This window comes from Microcaecilia unicolor, chromosome 1, assembly GCF_901765095.1.
Source record: "Microcaecilia unicolor chromosome 1, aMicUni1.1, whole genome shotgun sequence".
Classification (NCBI taxonomy): domain Eukaryota; kingdom Metazoa; phylum Chordata; class Amphibia; order Gymnophiona; family Siphonopidae; genus Microcaecilia; species Microcaecilia unicolor.
Genome location: NC_044031.1, coordinates 140020164 through 140036434, shown reverse-complemented (window position 1 = coordinate 140036434; position 16271 = coordinate 140020164). Strand labels below are relative to the sequence as shown.

At 44.2% G+C, this 16271-nt stretch overlaps 1 protein-coding gene across 2 annotated transcripts in view; it reads left to right on the top strand.

Moving 5' to 3' along the window:
• Positions 1-16271, top strand: part of ASNS (asparagine synthetase (glutamine-hydrolyzing)) — a 238436-nt gene that overhangs the window by 154253 nt on the left and 67912 nt on the right. For both annotated transcript variants that reach the window (XM_030200859.1, XM_030200868.1), the window contains exons 6-7: positions 3244-3371; positions 3584-3710. In XM_030200859.1, the coding sequence (XP_030056719.1) occupies positions 3244-3371; positions 3584-3710 (255 nt within the window). The remainder of the gene's footprint in view (positions 1-3243; positions 3372-3583; positions 3711-16271) is intronic.

Sequence of the window (16271 nt, the reverse complement as noted above, 5' to 3'; positions counted from 1 at the left end):
AAAAAATCCCCCTGAATCTCATAAAAATATGGAACTGTGAAAGAATGTGCTTTATAAATTAATAATAGCAATCACACTATAAAGGGAATTCCCCCCCCCCCCAAAAAAAAAAAAAAAAAAAATTGTTTAAATAAACATTCAACAGGCTTGTATCAAAAATTAACATATCAAAAAATGGTGAAACAGCTTGTACTTATCCATCTAGAGAAGTACTCCAAATTTCAAACTTCAGCCGTTTCTCTAATGATACTCTCCGGTAGTTGCATTCAGAGCTTTCACCGTCCCATCTTCAGTGCACTGTTGAAATTCACGCCAAGCAAACACAAAGATCTTCAACAAGAGTGCCTTGTTTCGTTGGAGCTCACTGCTTCAGCAAGAATTACTGCCAAATATCTTCATGATTGCCAAAATTGACTCCAAGATAGCTGCAGAACTTAAAAAGATGCCAACTTATCCGCAAATCAGAACCTTAGATTCAATTAAAGGTATATCACCTCAAAAAAATGTGTTCCATTCTACATTTTTATTTAACCCACAAGGTTCTGTGGTGTTAAGTTGAAAGATTCATTGTTGTTCTTTACGCCGGAGCAATTTTTTATGACCCCCCTCTCATACCCAAATGGACTTGATCAATCATGCAAGATCTTCCGAGCATGGGGCACCCCCTCGGTGGATCTTTTGGCCACTTAGGCGAATCACAAGGTCCCTCAGTTCTGTTCCAGACTTCAGGCCCACGGCAGGCTAGCGTTGGATGCCTTTCTCCTACATTGGGGCAAGGGCCTCCTGTATGCATATCCTCCCATACCTTTGGTGGGAAGACTTTGCTGAAACTCAAGCAGGATCATGGAACCATGATTCTGATCGCTCCCTTCTGGCCGTGTCAGATTTGGTTCCCGCTTCTTCTGGAGTTGTCCTCCGAAGAACCGTGGAGATTGGAGTGTTTTCCAACCCTCATTACTCAGAACGAGGGGGCGCTTCTGCATCCCAACCTCCGGTACCTGGCTCTCACAGCCTGGATGTTGAGAGCGTAGAATTTGCCTCCTTGGGTCTGTCGGAGGGTGTCTCCCGAATCTTGCTTGCTTCCAGGAAAGATTCCAGTAAAAAGAGTTACTCTTTTAAATGGAGGAGATTTGCCGTCTGGTGTGACAGCAAGGCCTTAGACCCTCGCTCTTGTCCTACAGACTTATACGGTCTGTGCCAGAGCCAATGGTGGGAGGCGGGGATAGTGCTGGGCAGACTTGTACGGTCTGTGCCCTGAAAAAGACAGGTAGAAATCAAAGTAAGGTATACACAAAAAAGTGGCACATTTCTTGGGCAGACTGGATGGACCGTCCAGGTCTTTTTCTGCCGTCATCTACTATGTTACTATGTACACAGACCCTGCTTGAATACCTTCTGCACATGTCTGAGTCTGGTCTTAAGACCAACTCTGTAAGAGTTCATCTTAGTGCATTTAGTGCTTATCATCACCATGTAGAAGGTAAGCCTATCTCTGGACAGCCTTTAGTTGTTCGCTTCATGCGATGTTTGCTTTTGTCAAAGCCACCTGTCAAACCTCCACTAGTGTCATGGGATCTCAATGTCGTTCTCACTCAGCTGATGAAGCCTCCTTTTGAGCCACTGAATTCCTGCCATCTGAAGTACTTGACCTGGAAGGTCATTTTTTTGGTGGCTGTTAACTTCAGCTTGTAGAGTCAGTGAGCTCCAAGCCTTGGTAGCCCATGCTCCATATACTAAATTTCATCATAACAGAGTAGTCCTTCACACTCACCCTAAGTGCTTGCCCAAGGTGGTGTCGGAGTTCCATCTGAACCAGTCAATTGTCTTGCCAGCATTCTTTCCCCGTCCTCATACTGGCCTTGCTGAACGTCAGTTGCATACATTGGACTGCAAAAAAGCATTGGCCTTCTATCTGGAGCGGAGCGGACAAGCCCATTCAGACAGTCCGCCCAAATGTTTGTTTCTTTTGATCCCAACAGAAAGGGAGTGGCTGTCGGGAAACGCACCATTTCAAATTGGCTAGCAGATTGCATATCCTTCACTTACGCCCAAGCTGGGCAGCCTCTTGAGGGTCATGTCACAGCTCATAGTGCGAGCCATGGCACCGTCAGTGACCCACTTGAAGTCAGCCACTATAGAAGAGATTTGCAAGGCTGCGACGTGGTCATCTGTCCACACATTCACATCTCATTACTGCCTTCAGCAGGATACCTGACGTGACAGTCGGTTTGGGCAGTCGGTGCTGCAGAATCTGTTTGGGGTCTAGAATCCAACTCCACCCCCCTAGGCCCATTTTTGTTCTGTTCCAGGCTGCACTCTCAGTTAGTTGTTATTTTTCAGGTCAATCTATGCTATGTCCTCACCGTTGCGATGCCCAATTGACCCTGTTTGTTGTTTTGAGTGAGCCTGGGGGCTAGGGATACCCCATCAGTGAGAACAAGCAGCCTGCTTGTCCTCAGAGAAAGCGAAGGATACATACCTGTAGCAGGTATTCTCCAAGGACAGCAGGCTGATTGTTCTCACAAACCCGCCCTCCTCCCCTTTGGAGTTGTTTCTTCCCTTGTCTTGCTTTGTAAGTTGACTGAGGGACGACGGGCGGGAAGATGGCCGTGCATGCGCGGTGTGCTCACTCGTGCGCATGAGGGCTCTAGCAAACTTTGTTGCTAAGTAGAATTCCGGTCCTGGGGCTGCCATCGGACGTCAACCCATCAGTGAGAACAATCAGCCTGCTGTCCTCGGAGAATACCTGCTACAGGTATGTATCCTTCGCTTTTTGTGATCTAGTTGTTGCCATTGCAAGTCCTTATTTTCCTAGTGTTGTTTTCGGTGAGCCTGGTAGCTAGGGATTCCCAGTTGTGAGATGACATGGCCTGCTTGTCCTTGGAGAAAGTGAAGTTACTTACCTTAAGCAGGTGTTCGAGGATATACAGGCCAGTCATTCTCACAAACCCTGCCTCCTCCCCTTAAAATTGTCTTTTCCAGCTATATTATTAGACTGCTGGTCCTGTGCTTGCATGACGGGTGGGAAGGCATCCATACATGCGCAGTGGGGTGCTGCCAAAGGCCTCTTAAAGAGACAGAGCGCTGGGCCGCGTCTGCTCCAGACTCCGTCACTTGACATCACCCAGTTGTCAGAATGATTGGCCTGCTGTCCTTGGAGAACACCTGCTACAGGTAAGTAACTTTGCTTACTCTGAATGATATAGATTTGGATTGTGAAGTTTATTTTTCTTCTTCCTAAAGGTGGATTGGATTCCAGTCTAGTTGCAGCAGTGCTCTTGAAACTGATAAAAGAAAATAGTATATTATATCCTTTGCAGACCTTTGCAATTGGGATGGAAGACAGCCCAGATTTAAAGGCTGCTAGAAAGGTAAGCTATTTATTTTTGCAAATTTGCTATATGTACAGCAGAGCCTGAGTTCCAGCACTTAAGCTTGAATTAAAGATTTGATGTGCAGCGAACTCAGTGAAATGTCATTCTGTTCTTTGGAGCCTATATCTGAATCCCGTGTTTGTATTCTGAATGAAATGAAATGCATTGTGCATGCAAAAAGACTAACAATGCTCTCCATTATATCACAGGTAGCTTCTCATATTGGTAGTGAGCACCATGAGGTCATCTTTAATTCTGAAGAAGGAATCCAGGCTGTAGATGAGGTTATATTTAGCTTGGAAACCTATGACATCACAACAGTACGAGCCTCTGTTGGTAAGTGTTTTTTTTTTTTTTTTAAATTTAAATGAAGTCTTTATTAAACAGTAATAAAATACAGTGAACTCAGAAATCAGGTCTACAGTGTACATGTACAAAAGTATAATGCCAAACAAAGCACCAGAGTCTCGCACATTGCTTTTCTGAAGTCATCCAGATTTACTTCGCATTAAACTTCATGATTTCCCCCCCCCCCCCCTTGAAAGAGTATGCAGCTATTGAATTACCCCCCTCCCCATCCCCCCCTTTATCAGTTCCCCCTTCCAACCAATCCCCAAGGATGCTCTCAATTCCCACATCTATACAGTCACTGCTGCTACTCCAAACCACTTTTGGTAGCTGCGAGAAAAGGATTCCAAGTCAGGTGCCATCTACTTATCTGATGTGTTCGCTCCGCTCGGAGTCGCTCCATCTGGCACACATACCGTAGTCTATTGCACCACCTTGTTACAGAAGGGACTCCCCTCTGTTTCCACTGAGATGCAAGTACCACTCTCGCTGCCCCAACAGCATGACGCACCAACTCCTGCTGATAGGAATTTAGGCCCACCGCCCTTACAGAGAAAAGAAAAATCTCAGGGGCCCACTGAAGTCGGCATCCCAGCCAGGTCTGCATTCTACTATGTATCGCTTTCCAGTAGGCTCTGGCTTTAAGGCAATTCCACCACACGTGGCCCATTGTCCCACGATGCCCGCATCCCCTCCAACACAATCCCGACGAAGACGGGTAAATCTTCTGCAATCTGTCCGGGGTGAGATACCAACGGTACAGGACCTTCACTGCATTCTCCTGCGACAGCACGTGAGTGGACACCTTCGCCACCGCCCTCTCTATCTTCCCCCATTCCATCTCCCCAAGATTAACACCCAGCTCATCGTTCCAGCTTTTCCTGTGACGACTATAACACTGGACCTGGGCACCAACACTTCGATACAAACACCCAATCAGTCCTCGGGAGGTATGGAGTTTTTCACAAATATCTTCCAGTGGTAACTTATCCCTTTGCATAACTAATCTAACTGCCTTTGTTCTAAAGAAATGAGATAATTGAGTATACCCAAAGTCATCTACCCGCATACCCGGGTACCTTGCCTGCAGCTCTTCTAGTGATATCAGAGAACCCTCTTCAAATACTTGACCCCAGGTTTTGACCCCCTCCTTATACCACCTAGTGAAGACCCCCTCTGTGTTCCCTGACAGGAAGAGAGGATTGTATGCTATTGGAGAGAACCGCGACAGGACGCATTGATGATTGGGGAACAGACTATCCCAGTAATGCAGTGTAACTCCTACTGATGGACAGGACTCTTCGTCCTTCGCCCGAAACGACCGCGGAAGCCACATAAGCGCTGCTAGTGGTACTGTGCCAATAGAGTACTGTTCCAGTTGTACCCACTGCCTGTCTGGGTAATCTTGAAACCATTCAACCGCAGCTTTTCCCTGTGCTGCCCTGTAGTACCAAGTGAGATTAGGGACACCAAGCCCACCCCTCCTCCTACTCTGGTAAAGGAGCGCGCGCGAGAGCCTAGGCCGCTTACCCGCCCAGACGAACCTCACTATACGATCCTGCATGGAAGCTATAAATCGCCTGGGCATCATCACAGGCAGCACCTGAAATAAATATAACAGGCGCGGTAGAATGTTCATTTTAATAATCGCAATTCTGCCAAACCAAGAAACCCCTAATTCCCCCCATCTCTCCAGGTCAACTGCAATGTCTCGAACCAGATCTTTATAGTTAGCCTGGAACAAGTCTGAAAGTTTGGGGGTCAACTTCACTCCCAAGTAAGTAATATGACGATTAGCCCACTTAAAGGAGTACGACGCTTTTAAAGTCACCACCAGCTCTTCAGGAAGCGTTACATTTAGAGCTTCGGACTTTGTCATGTTCACCTTGAATCCCGAGACCGCTGCGTACTCATCTATAATACAATTAAGTCTGGGAAACGTGGTAAGTGGGCGGGTCACATACAGCAGGACGTCGTCCGCAAAAAGGGCCATTTTGTGCATTCTACCCTCCACCCAAGCCCCCGACATCTCCGGATCCAGACGTATCCGAGAGGCGAAAGGTTCCATGACCATTGCGAATAAGAGGGGAGATAAAGGGCAGCCCTGTCGGGTGCCTCTGTGGAGTGAAAACAAGTCCGAATTACTGTCGTTGACCCGTACACATGCTCGTGGAGAGTTATAAAACGCCTGTATCCAACTCCGAAAAGTCACCCCAAATCCCATGACCTCCAGTACCCGATACATGTAGGACCAGTGGACCCTATCAAAAGCTTTTTCAGCGTCCAAACTGAGCAGACAGAGTGGCTTTTGATTTCTCTTTGCAAGGTACATAAGGTCTAGCGTACGCCTAATATTGTCCATCGACTTACGATGGGACACAAAGCCCACCTGGTCTGGATGTATCAGGACCGGAAGCAAGGGCGCCAGGCGACTTGCCAGCACTTTAGCTAAGATTTTAACGTCAGCGTTTAAGACCGATATTGGTCTATAAGACCCACATTCAGTAGGATCCTTACCTGGCTTGGGAATGACTGCAATCCAGGCCTCCATCATAGATGGAGGCAGCGTCCCCCCCACTCCCACCTGATTAAACAGGTCTGCAAGCAGTGGCGCCAATTCAGGCGTGAACCGCCTGTAGAATTCACTAGGGAGCCCATCCAATCCGGGAGACTTGTAAGAGGGCATGCCACTAATAGCCTTCTGAATTTCTATGGGAGTTACTGGTGCATCCAGCAATGCCCTTTGCTGGCTGGTTAAGGAGGAAAGGTCACTTTCATCTAAATATTGCCCAATATCCTCTGGGGAGGGGTTAATCTCCTTTGCGTATAATGTCTGGTAGAATTTCCCAAAGCATTCACGTATTTGTTCAGATTTTCCTAACATCTCTCCCTTTCCATTACGAACCTGCTTAATCATACGATCTACTTTTTGCCTACGTAATTTAGTAGCAAGGAGACGTCCAGCTTTGTTCGCAAACTCGTAAGTTCCCGCCTTGTATTTTGCTTGCATCAGACTAAGTTGTTCTGAGTATATAGAGTCTAAAAGCAGCCTCTCCCTTCTCAGTTCCTGCCAAGCCTTTGGTGACCTATTTTTCTTGTGTTGCCCCTCTAGCTGATGGATTTTCTCCATACACGCTGCTATCTGCGCCCTACGTATCTTAGCGCGCCTGCTAGCTAATTGTAGGAAATATCCTCTAGACACTGCCTTCATAGCATCCCATACTATGGGCATCCCAGTTCCCTTGCCAGTGTTAAATTCAAGGTACTCCTTAAGCATATTCCTGTACCCTTCCACCACCTCCACTTCCTGTAGTAAACTAGTATTTAACACCCATCTCTTTTCCTTCCATTCCGCCCTGATGGTGGAGAGGGAGACCCATATTGGGGCATGATCTGATAGTGTCACACTTTCAATGCCAGCCTCAGGTCCCCTCTCGACCAAGTTTGTGTCCAGGAAAATGTAGTCAATGCGCGAATATGTCTTATGAACTGGGGAGTAAAACGTATAGTCCCTATCTGTCCCGTGTGTCAGTCTCCACAAGTCCAGTGTGCCCAGTGAAGCAGCCAAGGATGCCAGAGCCTGTGATTCCTTATTGCCTTCCGCCCTGGGGACTCCCGAGCGATCCAGGCGAGTATGCATCACCGCATTGAAGTTCCCTCCCATTATCAGGGACCCCTTAACAAATGTTGCCAAGGTGTTCCGGACCCTCGCAAAAAATTCTGCCTGACCACTGTTTGGGGCGTAAATCGAGGCCACTGTTAAGGCCACCTGGTCCACTATCATGTGTATAAATATGTAGCGCCCCCCTGGATCCCTTCTGACCTGCTCAACCTGTGCCGCCACAGAAGAATGCAGCAATATCGCCACCCCTCGTTTTTTGGAGCTCTCCGCAGAGGCAAAGTACGCCCCAGTAAAGCCCGGACAGGAGAGGAGTCGCTCATATTTACGCCTCAGGTGTGTTTCCTGAAGCAGGACCATGTGTGGTTTGAGCCTCTGCAGTTCTCTATAAAACCTCTGTCTTTTCTGAGGCATGTTTAGCCCCCTTACATTGTATGATATTACTTTCAGATCAGCACTCATGTCTACATGTAAGTATATTTCCTGTTACCATTACCTTGCTCGCAGTGCACTCCCCCTTTTAGAGCCTCCTCAATTGGTTGCAACAATGTTAATCTTCTGAGGGAATTATTGATAAGACCCCAGTTATTCCCAGAACCCTTCCCTCCCCTACCTCCCCGCCCACCCTTCCCTCCCCACAACTCCCAAACATCCTTCACAAACATAACCCCCACCAGTCCGGGTCCCAGGGCCCGGACTGGGAACATCCCCTCTGAAGTGCCCTACAGGAGAACAAACAGTCCCCCCGAATCCTTGTGCACAGCCCAGCACCCCCCTACCCTTTTTTTTTTTTTTTAGTACTTCCACCCAGTCTCTCCATCCAACCATCAAAACTCAAACCTTTTGCACTTTAAAATAGGCTCCACAAAGTCCCAATAACAAAGAACAGATAAACACACAGAGTCAAAGAAGTAGACTGTCCCCCCAGTAGCAGACATCAGAACCAAAAGGATATCAAACAGAATCTCAGTCAAAGTCACGTCTTGAGGCCTTGCTTTTTAGTTTTCTGGGAGACTCTCTTCCACTGCTGCAATTTTTCTCGAGTAGAGGGAGCCAGGTCTCCCCCAGGGCTCGCCATTGTTGTCAAACCGGCCTCCTGCAGAAACTTCCATACCTCCGCAAGCCTGCGGAAGCGAAGTTGCTTACCCTTAAACTCAAAGCTCAGCGCAAAGGGGAAAATCCACCTATAGGGGATCTTCTCCTTCCTCAGGATTTCTAGCGCAGGTCTCATCACACGCCGCTGCGCTAATGTAAATAGTGATAGGTCTTGGTACACATACACTCGCTCCTTCTTGTATTCCACAGATGGAGTTTGGCGCGCTTTTAGCCAAACCTTTTCCTTAAGCGCATAGGAGGAAAATTTTACAATTATGTCTCTGGGTTTATTGTCTTTAGGCTTACCAAGTGCCCTGTGAGCCCGATCAAACAAAATAATAGCAGACTCCATGGGTTCTCCCATAATTGTCTCACACAAGGATTTCACAATTGCAGGCACATCTTCCATGTTTCCATTTTCAGGAACTCCCCGAAATCTGAGGTTTTGTCGCCTTCCGCGATTTTCCAAATCATCAATTTTATATTGGAGTTCCTCTGTCTGATCCTTTAGCTGCACAAAACGGATCTCCGCTGCCTCCGATCTTTCAGCATTTTCGTCCATCCGTTCCTCCAGAGTTTCAACTCTACCCCCCAGCTCGCGGAGGTCAATGCTGATGGCGTCCACGTGCTCAAGAATTTCTTGTTTAGACGCCGCGATCTCTGCCCTGATTTCCTTCAGGCATTTAGCCAATTCTTTAGACAGGGTCGCTTTCGGGGAAGCTCTCCGCACACCAGCACTCGACGCAGCCGACTCGGATCCTGATGAGTGATCCGGGGCCGGTGACACGTGTCTCGATCGATTCTTCGTCGACTGTCTCGTCGAGCTCCGCTCACCCTCACGCGTCTGGGACGCAGATATTTTGCTCATCTTGCTCCCTGAGTCGCTGCTAATCTCCAGGAGCCGTTCCAGGACAGAAACAAGACCAAGGTGCCGCTATTAAAGCAAATTAAGAGCAGGGAAGTACGGAGCTAAGGATTCAGGCGGCCATCCGACTCCGTGACGTCACTTCCACCTCCGTTGGTAAGTGTTTTAATGTCATTGTTGTACAGTGTGGAAGGAGTCAAAATAATTATCTAGAATAGCCTTGCCTTTTCCACTGGCTAAAGTTCTGGAGCGTCTCTGTGTTTGTGGGCTTTCCCATTGTAGCACCACCCTTATATGTTTGCACTTGTTATCCTTATAAAGTCACCTTCCTCTCCTGGTGTTCCCCCTCCCCTTTTTGAATTATATTTATAGTTTTGGAACTTGTAACTTTTTCCATTTGTGTGTTAAGTTTATATCTTTTTTTCATATATTTTAATATTCTAAACTTTGACTTTGGGGTATATCAAATATATTTGATAATGATGAACCAGCAAGATGTTTAAGGATTAAAGCAGCATTTTATGTTGAAGTGAACAAAATGACATCCCACAAGGCCATTTTAGGGCATGAGTAAGCGGCAGACTGCAAAATATTTGTAACATATGCTATAGTATGGTACAGTATTTTTCATGGGTGCTTTATAAACTGAAAGCAAGAGTGTCATGGGGAGAACAGTTTAATCTAATCTGGGACTCTATATTCTGTTGAATCTAGAAAGGTACAAAGCAGATTACAAAAGTAGAAATACAACTGCAAAGAGCCAGCAAATTAACTGGGAAGTACAAGTAATTTTTAATCAGTATAAAATTAACAGAAACAGTTTTGCAATAAAAATGTTTTAAGAGTGCATCAAAAAGTAAAATAGGAATTTAAACATCTGAGATCCCTAGTGTTTATAGTGGAGTCCAAATCAATTCACTAGGTAGGGAGTTCCAGCACTGAACAGCCTGAAATCCATAGGAACTCTTAAATTCTTGAATAATTCACATCTTTCGGTGAAGGAAAATGAATAATAATTCTGAGATCTTAAAGTTCTAATTTTCTTGGAAAAAATAAAATAATTGTTTCAAATATTCTGGTCCAACTCCATCAAAGATCTTAAAGACGGTACAAGCCAATTTTAAAATAGATACGAGCTTGTACTGGTAGCCAATGTAATTGGATTAATAGAGGATTGACTCTATCATTTTTATGACATTTAAAGATCATATGTGGAGCAATATTTTGTAATGTCTGAAGTCTAGTAATCAACTTAGTTGAAATACCACAATAATCAAAATATGAAAGTATCAAAGCTTGGACAATATCGAAAAATGTTCTTCCAAAAACAGGGATCTAATAGTATGTAATTGACGCAGTCTAAACGAGACTGTCTTAATTACTTTATTTGAAACTCAAAAGTATGATTGATATCCAAAATAAACCCAAGAGCTGAAGAGGTTCTGTCAACCTGTAAAGATAAACCTGAAGTTAATTGCACAGTCTGTGGAACAGATATATAAAGGTTTCTCAGCTGTAGCATTTTAGTCTTGTCATTGTTCAACTTTAACCCATGCAACCTAGCCCAGTTTTCAACAGCTTTAATACAATAATTTTCTGATTTTCAAATACATTGTGTGCTATTATTTCTTTGAGCAAAATCAGTGAAAAACAACAAAGAGATCCCTGTTGTTTTGTTTTATAACTAAGGTTCTTGAATAGGGTAGAGCACTGACTAGAAATCACAATTAGCTGAAGCAATAGTTCCACCCTTGAGAGGAATGACAACTCAAATAGCCTAATTCAAGGGGGTTGTTACTAAAGTTCGTTAAGGCAGTAACCCACATTACTTGCCCCCTTAACATGTGCTAAACTGCAATAATATGCATTATGCTGCCATAATGTACATTAGTTTAGGTTACTGTGAGAAACATAATAATGAGATGCAAGTGTAGCAGAGCTCTTATTTGTTGTGATTGAAGATCACCCCTGAGATGGGTATATAATAAATTTATAGGATCGTTGGCCAAAATTAATCTTTCCCTTTTATGCTTAAGCAGGAGCACACTGACTGTAAATGATTCCCTGCTAGATGTTGAGTTTACCAAAGTGGTAGCAAAGAGTTAGGCATTTAAGAATATTAAAATCAAAAAGTACAGGAGACCAGAGTGGCTTTAAGATAAAAAGACCCTTTAATGGGAATTCCAGTATTTTAATAAGTATGTACAAGATACAAGAAATAAAAAGCAAAAGACAAATTGTTCATAGTATCAAAATAAATTGATGGTAATATTGGTTGTAACAGTTCATCTAAGAAACACTAGAAGGTCTACTGAAAGGCATTGCCCTTCCAGCTCCAACATCTCTCATGTACGTATATTAGGTACTAGAATTTACTGTTTACTCCTTTGTATTCCATTTCAAATCTCTTCCAGCCATCTGGCATCCTTTTTCCATTTCTGTTAGATGTTATGTTATATTAATTGTGTGGTGACAGAGTTATTGTTCTCTTATCCCAATGGTGGTGGTATTATGTTCCCTTTATTATGTGATAGGTCCTTGATTTCTCAATGCTTGCCTTTGTAGTCAGGTAAAGGTTAAACCTCTGGGTGGATGAAATATCCTCTGACACTGATTGGAAGATGGCACTCACCAGTGTCACTGCTTGCAGAATTCAACTCCTTCACCGATTAGGGGTCTACAGATGTCAGCAACTTCAGTCTTTATAGTTGGCTGACTAAGATTTTGGAATCCAGTCTCCCTGTGCCATGGGCCACTTTGTGCCTCAGAGGGACAGCTGTAGATCAGACTGATCTCTATGAACAGTCTATGCAAAGTAGGAACACTTCAGTCCCTTATTTCAGCCTTCAGGGAACAGGTGATTAACAGACTGGCAGCTCTGAATAATTACTGCTACTACTCCTCTTTTAGTTCCTTGTCCAATGAGCTAGACTCCTGGTGGGTCCCTGGATGGTATTCTTCACTCACCGTTTCTTTACATCCATCTTAGCTGGACTCTGTCCTGAGAGGAAAGAGACATGGATCCTTCTTTGTAACTGGGTTTTCTCTGAGGACAAGCAGGCTGCTTGTTCTCACATGTGGATCGACGTCCGCGTTGGCCCAGGAATCGGATGGCATTTTGCAAGCAAAATATAAAACCTTTTTTTTGTATTTTGATTGCAAAATGCCATCCAATTCCTGGGCCGACGCGGACATCGACCCACATGTGAGAACAATCAGCCTGCTGTCCTCGGAGAATACCTGCTACATGTAAGTATCTTCACTTTAAACTTCCCTCCAAAACTCCGGTTTGAATCATATTGGATCAGAATCTGAGTGTACCAAGTACTTTACCGTTTGACACTCAGTTTCTGGAACAAGGGTCAGAATGTTCTGTCTGCAACTGTAATAACAACATTAGACAGCCTGCTAGACATAACATTATTATGTATATTGAATAGCACAGTTTGCGGAGAACACCACAAGCGGCATTATTCCAGGAAAAAAATTCCACCTTAAAGCTGGCATTTTTTTTCCTGTCAATGAACATTGGGCTGCTAACCTATGTCTGGATGCTCCCAAGCAGTGTTCTTAAAGAGGCTGGAGCAACCGTCCTTTGCCCCTCCACCCTAAAGACACTGCCTTCATTGACCCCACTTCAAACAGAACTCCCTTGAAGAACACACTCTTTGTAGAGCCCCCCACCCCCCAAGATCCCCTACCCTCTCATGGACTCCCCTTGGACCTACCTCTTGCAAATCCTAGGGTGTAGCGGGTTCCAGGAAAGAAGTGCTCTCCTGTTTCTGCCTGCTTCAGTAGCTCTTTGAGATTACCCCTAGGAGTTGCTGGCGCCATTTTGAACTCAGTGCCAGCAAGTACATGAGTTACTGGGAATCCTTTCTGCCCTGGAATCCTGTAGATACCATGGATTGCAAGCAGTAGGCTTGGGAGGGGGGGGGGTGACTACAGGAGGGTGGTAGTCTTTGGGGGGTCTCTGTGGGAAGGGAGTTATGTTGAGAGGAGGGGACCCATGGAGATTGTCTTGGGAAGAGGGGGAAGCAAGGTTGCTTTCACCCCTTTAAGAACACGCTTGGAGAGAAGGATTAACGTAGCATGCCAAGTTGATTGCAAGTTATGTTTAAGCAATCCTTTGTAAATGATGCTCAAGAAGGCTTTAAGTTATATTAGAATTAAGGTGCTAATAAATCTATTCATCAAAGAGCTTACAATCTAAGTGGATACCTGAGGTAAGCAGAGATAAAGGCAGCAACTTTCAAACAAAGCACAGATGCATAAAATCTGTGGGTTCTTTTTACCCACAGACATTGCATCAATTTTCACAAGAAAAAAATAATTGCGTCTGCTATTTGTTGTGGGTGCTTTTTCCATGATAACCTACATGTATACTGCCTTCTGCTTCAGCTGTGCCCCAGGGTTTGGCTCCTTGATATGAGACTGTATTTGTGTTGGGCAGTTTTCAAAGGCCCTTTTATGCTCATAGCACCTTGTTTTATGCATGAAAACTGCCCTCAAGGTGACTTGCCCAAGGTTACAGGCAATATCAGCAAGTGAAGTAGGATTTGAACCTTGGTCTTCTGGTTCTGAGCCTGTTGCTCTAAACCAGTGGTTCTCAAACCAGGCCTCAGGAAACAACCAACCAGTTGTGTTTTGGAGATGTCCACAATGAATATGCATGAGATAGATTTGTAATCATAGCATCCATTGAATATGCATGAGATTGATTTGCATTCATTGTGGATATCCCAGAAACACAACAAGTTGGGTGCAATCTGAGGACTGGGTTGAGAACTGCTGTTCCAAACACTAAAACACTCCTCTCAAGGGATCAAGGAGGGTTTACAGTATTGCAGAGTATAGTGAAAATGGTCAGTCTAGACGGTCCTAAAATGTAATATTTTAGATTTCTATATTTTAAGAAAATAAAGGTTGAAACTAATTGTGGGTGATAACTTTTTATTGGGTTAACTTAACTTTCTGGAGGTACTCAGAAATGTGCTATCTATACTACTCTTGCAAAGGAAATTATTATACATCACAAAGATCTTTCATTTCATCTGCAAGGATTTCAGGGTTAGGTTATAAAGCAGTGTGATTGCTGCCTTTGTCCACCTGGATTTGTAAAAGTGAAGTAGGTGATACCTCTTTATTGGTCTAACTTTACTAATTGTGTCAAACTGTTTACCTACCAGATCATACTGCCTCCTAGAAAAAAAAATCTAATGATCTTAGTATTCCAAGAGATTATGGAGGTAAATATTCATCCCGTGGCAGTTAAGTTGCTTACAACTGCATGCTGAATTACTTCAGATATTCAATTCTGGGCCATGTCTGGGCTCTAGCATTCAGTATCCTGTTACAGCTGCCAGCCAGAAATTAACAAACATAACCAGGAGAGTGTACCAAATCTAATGATTTTACATTTTAGGGGAGAGCAGTCTTTTCTGTATGACTATCAAGTGATTTAATCACCAGATCCCTTGGCGTTTGGTTTCACTGGCGCAGGGCTCATAAGATAAATGAAAGTTTTTCATGTTTTATATGTCATTTATGCTGGCTGAGTTGGTAATTTGCAGTGCATTTGTTCGGTTAGCACTAATGGGGCACACAGTTGCACTAAGCACAAAATAGCACATTATTGCACATAAAATACCACAACAGTGAGTGAGCGACCCAATGAATGAAGTGCAATGTTTCACCCGTTAGTGGTGTTTGGTGACTACCACGTGGGTGTTTAAATTTGTGAGGGCACTCCTCTCTCATCATTAGATTTGGTACATTCTCCTGGTTGTTCTATCAAATTTGTTTACCAGTGAGGTAAGGGATTTTTTGTTTTGAGCTGGAAATTAACTGCATGCTGACTAATATTCGGACTGGTGTGCAGTTAGCTTGGCAGAGAAAGTTAGGACAGCCTCTTTGCTGTCTGAACTTTATCCACCTACTTCAGTGGTTAGCAGTCTGAATATCACCGCTAACTGGCTAAGGGCCCCTTTTACTAAACCGCACTAGGATTCCCGGTGTGGCAATGCCAGCAGAGTCCATTCACTTTGAATAGGCTTTGTCACCATTGCTGTGTGGGAATTGCTAGCGTGGTTTGGTAAAAGAGGCCTTAAGTACCAGCTCTGCCCACGGGCCACCCCTACACTAACCAGACAGTACAAGGGCAGTTAGTGCTGACATTTAGCGTCACTACCGCTTAAATGCCGCTGAATTTCAGTGGATAGGTAGGCACAAGCGATTTAACCGGGCAGGAGGCTCTTCTGCCCAATTAAATCACTTTGAATATCAACCCTAATACATTAGGGTTTTAAACTGTTTAAAGTTGTTTTTCATTATTGGTTTTACAATTATACAATATCTTTTGAAGTGATGGGATAGCCCCTTGTTAATTTATTTTTTATATATAAACAAAGAGGTGCCATTGAGTGACACAGAGCTGGAGAAAATCTTTAGACGATAAATTGACTACACATTAATATCTTTAGGTATCTGCTTGTACTGACACCTGGCAATCTCTGGCCTCTGCCTGCATGGAATCGTTGTAATCCGAGGATAGGGCTGCCTTACATTTGGGTAGCTGCCACTTTTGCCTCCTGTTCGCTTCTCTGCAGCTGCTGAGATTTGTCATTTAGGATAGCCTTGAATTTGATCACTCCACCATTCCAAAGTCTCAGCTCTAAGTGAGTTATTTCAGCTGCAGCGGGTATTTTTTTTTTCTCCAGAGGGCCCAAGGTCTAAAGGCTGTATTTATTAAAGTTTTTCTCCCACATAGAGGGTAACTTTATAAGAGGGCACATAGTTTAAGAGGGCAAGTAGATGCCTAATTATTCATAAAATAACGCCTAGGCATCTATGTGTTTTTATAAAATATAAGCATCAGGAATCATGTCTACATTGCAAACATTTACACCTGCACAAGAGTGTGTAAATTAAGTTATTTTTCTACTGTATGTATGTACTTATGAAGTCTACC